General features: G+C 32.4%; 1 protein-coding gene across 3 annotated transcripts in view; it reads right to left on the minus strand.

Moving 5' to 3' along the window:
* FSTL5 (follistatin like 5) overlaps nt 1-12,889 on the minus strand; it is a 687,740-nt gene that overhangs the window by 611,682 nt on the left and 63,169 nt on the right. For 2 of the 3 annotated variants that reach the window (XM_040626411.1, XM_040626410.1), the window contains exon 2: nt 845-875. In XM_040626411.1, coding sequence (XP_040482345.1) covers nt 845-875 — 31 coding nt within the window. Of the gene's footprint in view, nt 1-844; nt 879-12,889 lie in introns of all 3 variants that reach the window. The other variant, XM_008685591.2, reaches the window with a different exon arrangement.

Consider the following 12,889-nt stretch of genomic DNA (forward strand, 5'->3'; position numbering starts at 1 on the left):
TTGTTGGTCTGTTTTGTTTTTGTAGAACTCTTAAAAAAAAAAGTAAAAATAAACCTATCGCTCTATGCAAAACAGGATGGAGGGAAATAGGAAAATTGTCCTTCATTCCATAGTCAGGCTCATGACTAAATACTACAGAAAGGAAGAGGCAGGTGAGGATGTCCAACTTGTACAATAAGAAGAGCCAGTACCTGAAGGGAGAGGCCAGAAGGATTAACCCCGGAAAAATCTGTTAAATTTCATTATTATGATTAGCAAGAAAACAAGTTAATGGAAACCTTTTGCTGTAGGATTATAATCTACCTAGAGCAATTTATTATTTCAACAATAAACATCAAAACATGACAATGCCATTGTGGGGAAAAGCTTCCTTATGTCTGACTAAGAGTTGACTATGCCATTAGCTACCACCAAATTTTAACATATAAATATTCTCTTGCTTTGTCATAGAAAATAAAATGAGATAGCAGTAACTAAATACTTGGTTTTCCATGAGACATGTTTTTTAAAGTTCATCTGCTAAATCATAGGTATAACAGAACACCAACTCTTATGAACAATGCCTGATGGAGGAATTCCACGAGAACAATTCAGAGAATTAGCAGAAAAGTATGCTGAAGTTTCCGACAGCACTATATGAAGAAAGGAAATCTCAATGGAGGATTCCCAGTGACCATGCAGAATTCCCAAAGGGCTCAAAATGGCTTTAAAACTACATTGAAGATTTTGAATTCTTAATGTTTTCTCATTTTTAGCTATATTTTCAAAGATGAATCATTTTTTTTCCTTCTTCTATACGTACATGAATTTATGAAACTGTGATCTTAAAACAGTCATTTCTTACCTTTGATTCTTGAACTGTCTTGACTCTTTTCCTGCTGGAATTAAAACAGAAATAGGTCAAAATCTGTGAGTATGTGATCAACAGCCTGATATAACAGATCATGGTTAACTAAAGACTTGTCAAGATATTTTCTCGTACATATACCCTGGAGTCACTGTAACACAAATCTCACCTTAAAAAACATTTATGTCCAATCTTTATTGGAATAGTAATCATTCTTACTGTACACATATTTCTTTAAGAATATAATACATTATATTAATATGGATTCATAAATAAATGGTAATGAATAGTAAATAATCATGCCTCTCAAATGCCTTAGGCCATTTCATTTAATTTCAACAGATATTGGATGATATCTTCAGAATTTATTTTCAACGTCTCTGCATTAATCACAAATTGTTGGTGAGAAAAAAGTTTAAGGGCAAACAGTGGACAATTCTGTAAAAAAACAAAAGACGTTTCAACTGTCTTTCCTTCAGTTTAACTTAGAATTGGTCCCTGCCTCACTACTTGAAGGCTAAAGTTGACAACAATTCTGTTATTTATTCAAAGGCTGCTTCCGTCAGACCTGTCTTTCAATTTGACATAGTCCTTATTAGTTACCAGGCAACCCCAAAAGAATTAGCTTGATTTCAAGTTTTTAAGTAGAAATTGTGCCTCTATACCTTCTCAATTAATATTCAAGCACAGTTTACTCTGTGTAAGTTTCAGGGCCTCACACTAAAAATAATTTTGAAACGTATTTCTAATAAAAAATGACAGATTTATATAAATAGAACTTCAAAATTGTATAAATGCCAATAAATTTTGGTAAAATTTATGAAAATTGTGAAAAATATGAAGAACTTATTTTGCTGCAAGCATTAACCTCAGAGTTGGATTTGAAAATAAAAATGCATATTGACAAATGTATATTTATGGAACACACTTATCCAATGTAAGAGTTTATTAGATTTTAATTCTTTGTGTGCTATTTCTTTTGTCCTAATTTATCCAACCTTTGTTTTTGAATCCTGTACTGTCCTTTGTTAATTAATTTTTTCAGTTCTGATGTATTTTTAGTTTAGAGTGTTTGTTGTTCATTAAAACTAAAATTTAAATATAAATTACTTGATTTAAAAATATACTATCCTTCCATAATATAAGATAAGCAAGCTTAAGCTTTCCAAAAAGATATTTGCTAATGAAAAAAAAATCTGTCTCTCTGTCCTCTCTTTTTCTTTCGACATTCATTCATTCAGTCATTTATTCTTTGAGTAAATATGTAAAGATTGCTTTTATGTGCCAGACACTGCTCCAGGTGATAAAGCTTTCAAAGATGAACAAAACAGAAATGAAATAAAACAAAACAAACAAAACAAAACAAAAAAATGTGTCCTTAAAGTAACATAAATGTTAGTAATTTCTATTTAGAAAAAAAAATACCATAGAAGGTAATTTTAGAGTAAGTAACTGCAATTTTACATGGGTCTACAATGATAAAATGATTTTTTTATGTTTTTATTCAAATTTTAGTTAGTTAACATATAGTGTAATATTAGGTTCAGGAGTTGAATTTATTGATTCATCACTTACATATAACACCCAGTGCTCATGACAAGTGCCCTCTTTAATACCCTTCACCAATTTAGCTTATTCCCTTGCCCACTTCTCCTCCCGCACCCCTCAGTTTGTTCTCTATAGATGAGAGTCTCTTATGGTTTGCCTCCCTGTCTCTTTTTTTTCTTTCCCCTATTTCACCTGTTTTTGTATTTCTTAATTCCTAGACAAGCGAAATCATATGGTATTTGTCTTTCTCTGACTGACTTGTTTTGCTTAGCATAATACATTCTAGCTCTAGCCATGTCATTGCAAATGGCAAAAGCCACTCTGGAAAACAGTATGGAGGTTCCTCAAAAAGTTAAAAACAGAGCTACCCTATGACCCAGCAATGCACTACTAGGTATTTACCCTAAGGGTAAAAAAATACAGACTCAAAGGGGTACATGCACCCCACTTTTTATAGCAACATTATCAACAACAGCCAAATTATGCAAACAGCCCAAATGTCTATCTACTGATAAAATGACTTTTGAACAATATTTTGAATGAGATGAGACGATATTCCGAGCACGTATCTGGGGAAAACATATTCTAGGAGAGAAAAACAATCACACACTTCCTAAGGTACAAAAGTTCCTGGCATTGTCAAAACTACCAAGGAGTCCAGTGAGACTAGACTGGACTGAATAAGGGGAGTTTGGTAGGAAATACAATATGGGAGCCACTAAAGGGTCAGATAGATTAGCACCTGGGACATTTGTTAGATATTTGGTTCTTAAACTGAGAAAACATTGAAAGTTTCTTCTTAGAGGAGTAACATTATCTGAACTGCATTTAGGTAGAATCATTCCGGCTATTAAGAATAGATTAAACAGGGCAAGGACAGAATTAGAGGGACCAGTGGAAAGGGCATTGCAGTAATCCAGGTGGGAGTGATAATGGTGTAGAACAGTGTGGTCCAGTGCAGTTGGAATATCAGTTGGAACTGTCAATAGAATAAATTTGGGGCATGAGATACAGGAGAGATGAGGGCGATTTCAAGGATCTGAGTCACTAGAAGGATGAAGTTGCCTCTAAGATGAGAAAGATAGCCAAAAAAGAAAAACACTTTTATACCTTCTTCACTTGATTTCTAATACAGTCTCACTCTGTGAATTTCTCTCTTGTTGTCTGGCCACCCCTTTCCCATCTGTTTTACTGATTTCTCCCCATCTCAATTTCTAAACATTAGTTTCCTAGACATCGAGCCCTTACCTTTCTTCCATATATACTTCACTCCTTTGGTGATGTTATCTAGTCTTCTGGCCTTAACAACTATCCTTTTCCTAAGGACTCTTAAATTTTATCTCTAGCCAATTCTCACCCTGGAACTTCAGCCTCATATATTTAACTGCATTTCTGACATCTCTACTTGGATATCTAATTACAGCCTACATATCACATCCAAAACTGAACTTCTGATCTTCCCTTACTTCTTTGTCCATCTTTCTCCTCTTCTTCATCTTCCTCATCTCTTCATCCTTCTAGTTGCTGAGACACTTAAAGTAATCCTTGTCTACTCTGTCTTTTAAGAGTAAAAAGCCTGAATTTTTCATGGGTTTGGTGTTTGAACATGCTGACTTTGATTTTACTTTAAATATCACTCTGAGGATGCAAAGTAGGCAGATGGTTAAAATGTCTGGAACTCATGGGAGATATTTCAGCAAGACATATAAATTTAGAAATCACCACCCTGTGTATAAATCATCACTACTGCATCTGGAGAACATATAGTAGAGTTGAATGATCTAGAACTAAGTATTGGAAACAATATAAGAAAAATATAAAGTGAATTAGACAACAAAAGAGAATAGAAGGATAGACAAATTTTAGGAGAAAAAAACAAAAGAGCATGGACTCATGGAATCCCAGGGAATATATTATATAGGGGGAGATTTTCAATAGCATAGAATTCTTCTGACAGATCAATACAATTATATCCAAGGCAATGCCCATTAGAAAAAGTGGTATATGGGAGCCTGGGTGGCTCAGTTGGTTAAGCATTTGACTCTTGATTCCAGCTCAGGTCATGATCTCAGGGTCCTGAGCTAGAGCCCCACCTCGGGCTCTGCACTGGGTATGGAGCCTGCTTAAGATTCTCTCCCTCTCTCTCTCTCTCTCCCTCTGTCCCTCCTCCCCCACCCCACTTGCTCACTTGCTCTCTCTTTCCTAAAAAAAAAAGTGGCATAGATGGAATCATTGACTTCGAAGAAAACACGTTTTGTGGTGTTACGTGTTTGGAAGTAAAACTGAAGTTACTGAAGTAGGAGAGGGAAATCGAGAAATGTATGATATAGTAAAAATGTAATGGGAGAAAAATGCGTAGTAAAGAAAAGCCTGGGGTGGTGTGTGATTGGAGATTAAGTGAAACTCATACAGGTATCATGTTTGGGTTTTGTTCATCTCTTTGTTTCATCTTTAGTATTAGATTATTTAAATCAGTGAGTATTGAGAATGTATAAATGATGGGAGATACATAGTAGAAATGGAGAGGATTATGATAAAAGGGAGAGATGATATGATGGATTTCATAAGGTTATTTATTGAATGTGACACAGAACATAAGTGGAGACATTTAGATAGGAGAAGAACTAGGTCCTTCAATGTAACAGATGGGCACAGAAAGTGGTGGAGTCATAGATGCAAGAAGTTTATAGGTTTGACCTGATTAATTTTAAAAATTTAGTCTATGAGGATTTATTTTCTTTATCTATTAGAAGGAAAGTCAGATGAGTGGTGAAGTAGGATGATTTCTCAGAAATTTGAGGAGATAGAGAAGATTTTAAATGCACTGCTTTTTGTGAGAGTAGTTGAGTAGGACAGCTTGGTATTGTCAAAATCCAAATTGGGATTTGCCATCATAAGTTTGTAATGATACTGATATTAGCTTTATTTTAATTATAGGGAAATAAGCTTAATACTCACTGATATTATATTCTATTATATTTTTCTTAAAACCTAATTCTCTATTTTTACAATTGTATATAATCATAAATTACCAATGAAAATAGCCTTAAATATTCTACAAACTGGAAATGTTCAAGAAGCATGTATTTAAAGAAAAAAATAGAAATTAATTTAATGGACTGAGAAGAATAACAAACCTGCAAAGTAAGAAAAAAATAAAGATAAACTACTTCATTCACTGCAATACTTGTATTAGAACCATGTCAATAGATATTTAATAAACATTATTTAGGATTTTCAAAGTAATAACTGTTCCAACTTGCTTCTATGACTAAAATGTTGTATTATTCACCGGCAACATACTTTCCACAATTTTATTTTATAAACTATTTCTTCATGTTTTAAATGTTAATTTTTTTAATAGGGAAATGTTAAGGAGAAAATTGTGATTATTTAATTACGTGAGAACTCCTAAGAGGTCAGAAAGATTTGTTATCCTGTCCTCATGATACATTTGAAAAACATTCTTACATTAAGAAAACTTAGATCTTGTCTGCAAGAGTAGAATGCCAATCCCTTGGTATAACTCAATTTTAATAGTCTTTCAAAAGATTTTCTGATAAATTGATACTGTCTTAAAATAAGAAATTTATTTTGGCTACGTATCAAAATTAAATAATAGCAAACCATTTGTGTTTTATTTTGTACTACACCATTTCTTGGAAGAATCCCAAAGTGCTATATTAATTACATAAATAGACTCCATGAAATCCAGCTCAATGGTAGAAATGAGTAAATAGATCCTTGCAGATAGTATGATAAAGATTGGCAAAGACAATCTGGGCAATAGTGTGGATTAAGAAGGAATACATGATTGTATAATATAATGTCTTAAATATAAAAAAATACAACATAATAAATGGAACTTAGCCAGGCCAGTATAAAATTAAGTCACATTGGGGTACACAGTAATTTCTAAAATGAGATGCAGTGGTCCTAAAGCATCTAGGCAAACGAAACTATAGCAAATAACACTAATGCATAGGTTGCTAGTACCATTTAAGGGCAGAATGCTATCACTCTAGAAGATATTATTAAGAATGTTTCTTATCTGGTATTTCCATTTTAGCATGGCATTTACTAACATCTCATGATGCCTCTAACATAAAAATTGATCTCTCTTCATTAAACACTGAAACTAAATGTCTGGCCCCAGTATCTTCAAACATAGTTTACTTGGTTCCTTCCTTCTTACTAAGAAGTACAAGGTCTCTAGAAAGAGAAGAAACCATCTAAATATTAAGTGAATAATTTCCATCATAAAAGAACTGAGTTATAAACATTAGACAGTGAATTGTCCTCTCATTCCATACTATAAAGCGTAAATCACTTAAATAAAAAGACATAAATCTCCCACAAGTAAAACCCATGGATACTCTTTTACCTAAAATTTGCATATGCATATCACTAGATTAATGAGGCTAATTAGCTGCCTCTTGGTCATCCCATAGCCTTCCCTTCACATAGAAGGATAAAAGAATGAAGCAAGTGCAAGAACAACGGAATCGGTCCCTTAGAGGTAAAACAACTCTCCCTCTACTTTGGGAGAATGTACTTAGTCTTTCCTTTGGATGTACATAAAAATAACGTCTATACTACATGAAGGACATAGGGAACATCTGTAAAATGCAGCATCTGTCCCCCTCTAATATGGGAATGATAAGAAAAGATTTCTAGGTTATTGTTTTGCCTCAGCCCAAGTGACTTGGTTTGCATTTGGCCATTAATAAAAAGGCACATGGTAAGGCCATGCTACCTAGATAGCTAATATAATATTATTTTCTACTTAAGGACTCATCCTTAAACATACCAATTTCTTTGGTTGAATGGGTGGCACATTCTGAGGGACTATAGATTTTCTTGAGAGTCATGGGGGGAGTATTTTTACTTATTTGCCTAAAGTATATAATAAAGCACACTCAAACTGTGGTTAGGTTGATCACGTACTGAGAAAACTAACAAAACAAACCTTCAGTCATGGGATTTAAGAAAAGTCAAATGTACGGAATAGTTTTACTGGCATATTTAATCAAGTCCATAATGAATCTTAAAATTTAAATGTTAACAAAAGAGACAAATAAGTCTGTAGTATCCAAAAGTGACATGTCCTGGCTAAAGTAATCTTGCTCGCAATCCATATGATCCATACTTGTTACTAAAGTAAATAGATGTCATCATTCACCAAAGCTGAATCATTTTATACATTAATAGTCTAACATGCAGCACACATAAAATTTGATTAGAAATATTTGCTGCAAATTCTATTTGTATTTATTTGCATTGTATTTACATACAAATTTTTATATAATGCATATATACAGTAATGCTATAGAAGCTAAGGTAAATGTATATAATTTTAAAGTCAAGAATAAAGACCAATAGATCCTAACTGAAAATAGTCAATGGATGGAAAGAAAGGATATACAAATATAAATTTTGGTGGCAAACAAACATAAAGGTAAAGATTATTAATTTTAGAAGTCTGCCTAGTTTGAATTTCTTCTTAGGATTCTTCCCTTCTCTTTGATGCAATTATTGTTTACCAGACAAATACCACCAAACAAAAGTTGTGAAATGTTGATTTGCAGCAGAATACTCATGTTTGATATATATATTTGTTTATTTCCATATGCTAGGTAGTTAAAATGTAAAATATTAAAGTTTTTTAATATTAGAGCTATTAAGTAATATTTATACTTAATATTAAGTAATATCAAATTCATGGAAGATGAGAAGAGGAGACTTTCAGCAGAGCCACTCCACCACAATGTTGTGGCAAATCTCTTCTATTCTGAAGCACGCATACCCATGAACACATGAGCTCCCTCCCTGAGGCCCTCAATGCACACGTGTGTGCACATACACATACATACACACATATGTACACACTTTCTCAAAAACATATTTCACTGGTAGCAATTTAATTATAAAATGCCTGGAAAATAAGAAATAGTTGCAATTAAAATATAGTATATCAAGCCTCCTAAATCTTGGAGGTACAGACATGTTTTCAGGAAACTCTAATGGTGAATTTTCCATCTTACTCAGTTTAATCGAACTTCTGATCTTTTAATTAAAATACTTCCCTTAGAATTTGAATCATGTTTTTGATCCACTATCACTTCCTCAACAAGTTTCAACCTTCACCATTCTATTTTTTTTAATTTAAATTCAATTAGCCAACTTACAGTACATCTTTAGTTTCAGATGTAGTGTTCAATAATTTATCCATTGCTTATAACATCCAGTAACCTTCACCATTCTAAAACAGCACCTCCATTATTAGTTGCTCTTCTTAACTTTTTATTCATTTCACACAGAAGTTGCTACTTCCTGGAATAATATGTACTTATGTGTTCATTTTATGTTCCATTTACTGGAATGTATGTTCCCTGAGCAAAAGGAACTCTGCAGTCTTAACTTCTTAACTGGTATGTCCACAGTGTCTAGAAAAGTATCTGCAAGAGAGTGGGCACTATTCCTAATAGAGTCTCTGAACACTAGAATTTAACGGCCTAGTGGAGGGACAGACACACATATTAATATATAGCGTATGTACAATTTGATTAGAAATATATACTATAAGTTATCTTATGTATTATATAGGTTGATTTGGAAGATATGGGTATAGCTATATAGATATAGATAGATAGATAGATAGATAGATGATAGATAGATAGATATTCAAAACATGACCTGTAAAAGTTATAGATTGTCAACCTAGAGCTGTTTCTCATTTGGCTTAAGATGCTGGTGTAAGGTCATTAATTCCAATGTTGAAATTATAGTTGCTTCTTATTGTAGATTCATATTATATTTGATATGTTTATGTGATTTTAAGGAAGAAAAGATGAAAAGAACTTGTTATTGGATTGATGGATATCCTCAGTATTACTTTGAATTCTAAAGTCCATAAGCAAGGTAACAAGAGACATGCACTGAACTTAAAAAAAAAAATCAAACTGGAACTGAATTTACTTATAAATCAAATCTATATTTAATAATATTTGTATTATGCTTTTATTACATATATTATAATTTAAATATTAAGTTTAGGAGTTTTATGATGGAAATTTATTTGTATTTACATTTAAAATAAAATCAATTAGGGACACCTGGGTGGCACAGCGGTTAAGCGTCTGCCTTCGGCTCAGGGCGTGATCCCTGCATTCTGGGATCGAGCCCCACATCAGGCTCTTCCGCTATGAGCCTGCTTCTTCCTCTCCCACTCCCCCTGCTTGTGTTCCCTCTCTCACTGGCTGTGTCTATCTCTGTCTAATAAATAAATAAAAAATCTTTAAAAAAAATAAAAATAAAATCAATTATTATTACGGAAAATATATAATGACATTCATGGCTTAAATCTAATGTAAACATCAGAAATACTTTTTGTCTGATTTTTTTAACAAGAGTATGTATATTCAAGTTAAATGGGTAAGACATATGCATAACCATCACTACATATTGTGTTAAATACAATCAATAAGAATTTTCACGATGTGTCACTAAAGACATCTTTGGTTCATATACTCATGAAAGACATAAATTGGATCTTAAAAGATGAGCAGGATTTAACTAGGTGAAGGAATTATGGGCATTTAGGCTGAAAACATAGCCTGCAGAAATGAGGAATTAGGTAGTGAAACATGTTAGATAGAAAATAATGCCAAGATTCATAAGATAATTAAGATAATCAAAAGAGAAAGTACTCACTAAAAACTCCATACATAATGCACACATATATGAGTACTCCTCTCCATATAAAGGATAAAATTATTTATTTATTTTACAATGCATAAGATTTGAGGATTTAAAAATCGCTGGGGGAAAAAAATGTTCTATTACCTAACCTACAATCTTAAAAGTGATAATTCTGTAGTCCCTTCTTACAGCATCATTGTTTTACACTATTAAACTTTGAGTTGAAATATGGGGAAAATCTAAAATTAATATATGTTGATGGGCTGCTTTTTTTGAAGCTATAACTTTGAAATGGAAAAACATAAATTAAAAAAAATTAATAGTTTTTGATAATTTTAATTATGTATCATAGACAATATTTCATTGTGAAGGATATCCAGCATCAATATGGGAACATTTAAAAGATACACCTATTTAATTTTTGAAATATTGATTTTTTTTCTAAAAAGAAAATGGAGTTAATTATATTTTTAAAATTAATAATATACATTCTAATCAGCTTTATCCATTTATCTCATTAATATGTGAAGAAATCCAAAGTCTATTTAGAACGTATTAATCTTAGGATCATGTTACTACTTTAATAAGGTAATAACATACTAACTCACTCCTTGAACACAGGTTTGTTTGGAATATACATGGTCAGCACTATGTTATAAAAGATAGGGATGAAGTATAGATAACATAAATTTCTGATCTCAGAAGTTCACATTCTATCTGGAGAGACTGATAGCTATTAATTATAAAACAATGATAAAGAATTTATAGGATGATGTGGAAACAAGAATGGGAAGAGTAATTGTCTATGCTGAGTATGGGGCAAAGGGAGAATTTACTATGAAAATTGTTGCTAGAGCTAAGAATTAAAGAGTACTGAACTAATCTGCTGTGGAAAAAGCATTAAGCTGTGCAAAGGCACAGAACTGGAAAATATTTAATCCTTTGGGAGAAATAGTGAATAGGTAAGCATAGCTCAACTACATACTTCCTTAAACATGAGGATTATATAAAAATACATTCAAGAAACTTCTCTCCCATTTCCAGAGGAAAATTTATGCCCACTTAAGTGTTATAGCTAAAGCTATTTGGTAAAGAGCCATATAAATTAAATAAACATGCCAATTATTATAACAGTTTTCACAGTGTGTTTTTGTAGTGTGAAAAATAATGATGATTTTCCTAACACAAATCACTAATTAAAGGATTTGGGATAAATAGAAAGATAAATTACTAGTTAATTAATGATTTTGACATGGAAATCAGTGAAGTTGTATTATTTAAAATGCACATTTGCATTACAATTCTTCCCATTTTATGTTTATCCCTCAATAGATTTAAATTTATAACTTATTAACCCTCTAAATGGATCCTAAGTTATTTTTGTTGTAAGAATCTAATGATTTGATTTTTAAATTTCCAATGAAGTATAGTATGCTTTTTCTAGTAATATAAATTTTACTGAGACTACCAATAACTAACATTTATTATTGAAAATATAGTTTGTACGAAAAAAATTACATCCTGCAATGTAGAAAATAAAAAGATTTATAGCCAAGTATCCCAAAGTCTAAGATATTCTGGGCACAAGCAACCAAGGGACTTGATAGGGAAGATAAGCACAATGGAGGTCAATAGATGGCCTCTAAGCATAAATGCAACCATTGCTTATCCAATGGATGGAGAGATTGGTTGCAAGTGTCTATGACAAGATTAAGGATTGGGGAATAAAAATAGAGAAGGGGGGAGGGGATGCTAGAGGGGAGAGTGGAGCCTGAGGGGGAAAGGGGAGAAGGGGAAGATTAAAACACATATCAGTCTTATTACATGGCAAGAAGTTTCTTTACATATATTATCTCATTGAGGTGACCAAAAGTCAGGTCTAGTTTCCCTTACTTCTTACATCCTTAAGCCACGGTTTCATGGAGGTCTCTAGGGGATGATAACCATGGTATATACGGCAACATTTTCAAGCAAATGTGATTACATGAGATCAGAGCCAAAACCATGGGTTACCATACAGTACATCCTCAGTTTTTGATGTGATGTACTGTATGGTGACTAATATAACAAAATAAAAATTATTAAAAAAAAAAACATGGGTTAAACTGCCATTAAAAAAAAAAATGAACTCCCGAGATACCCCTAAAATAAACAGAATACTTGACAGGATTTTTATTCTTGCTTGGGCAGGTAGGTGGTAGCAGCTATTATAATGTCAGCCTAATTTTAACTGAAAGGTGATTGAGGCCTAGGGCATTAGGTTTACAATTGTTTACTTTTTTCCAACTTTATTTAAGAATAGTTGACAAATATAATTGTATATATTTAAAGTGCATAATGTGACAAATACATGCACACACACACAAATACATATATCATGGAAAGATTACCAAGATCAAAATCTGTATAAATCTGTATGATTATTTTTAATGAATTTTTTACTGAACTTATCATTTTGTTCATGCATTATTTTCCTGACTTCACTGAATTGTGTATCTGTGTTCCCTTCAATCTCACTGAGCTTCCTAAAGTAATTATTTTGTATTCCTTTTCAGGTATCTCATAAATATCCATTTCTTTGGGATAAATTACTGGAAAATCATTGTGTGCCTTGGTTAGTGTCATTTTTTAAATCTATTTGTTTGTTTGTTTGCTTTTTAATGTTTCTTTTGGCTTAGAATTGGTTTCTGCATATTTGAGGGAACGGTCAACTCTTCCTGACTGTTCAGACTGGCTTCAATGAGGAAAGACTTTCACCTGAATTATGAGGGTGCTGGCTCAGTGGAGTGCAGA

The sequence above is a fragment of the Ursus maritimus genome, unplaced genomic scaffold (genome assembly GCF_017311325.1).
Source record: "Ursus maritimus isolate PB19 unplaced genomic scaffold, ASM1731132v1 scaffold_11, whole genome shotgun sequence".
NCBI lineage: Eukaryota > Metazoa > Chordata > Mammalia > Carnivora > Ursidae > Ursus > Ursus maritimus.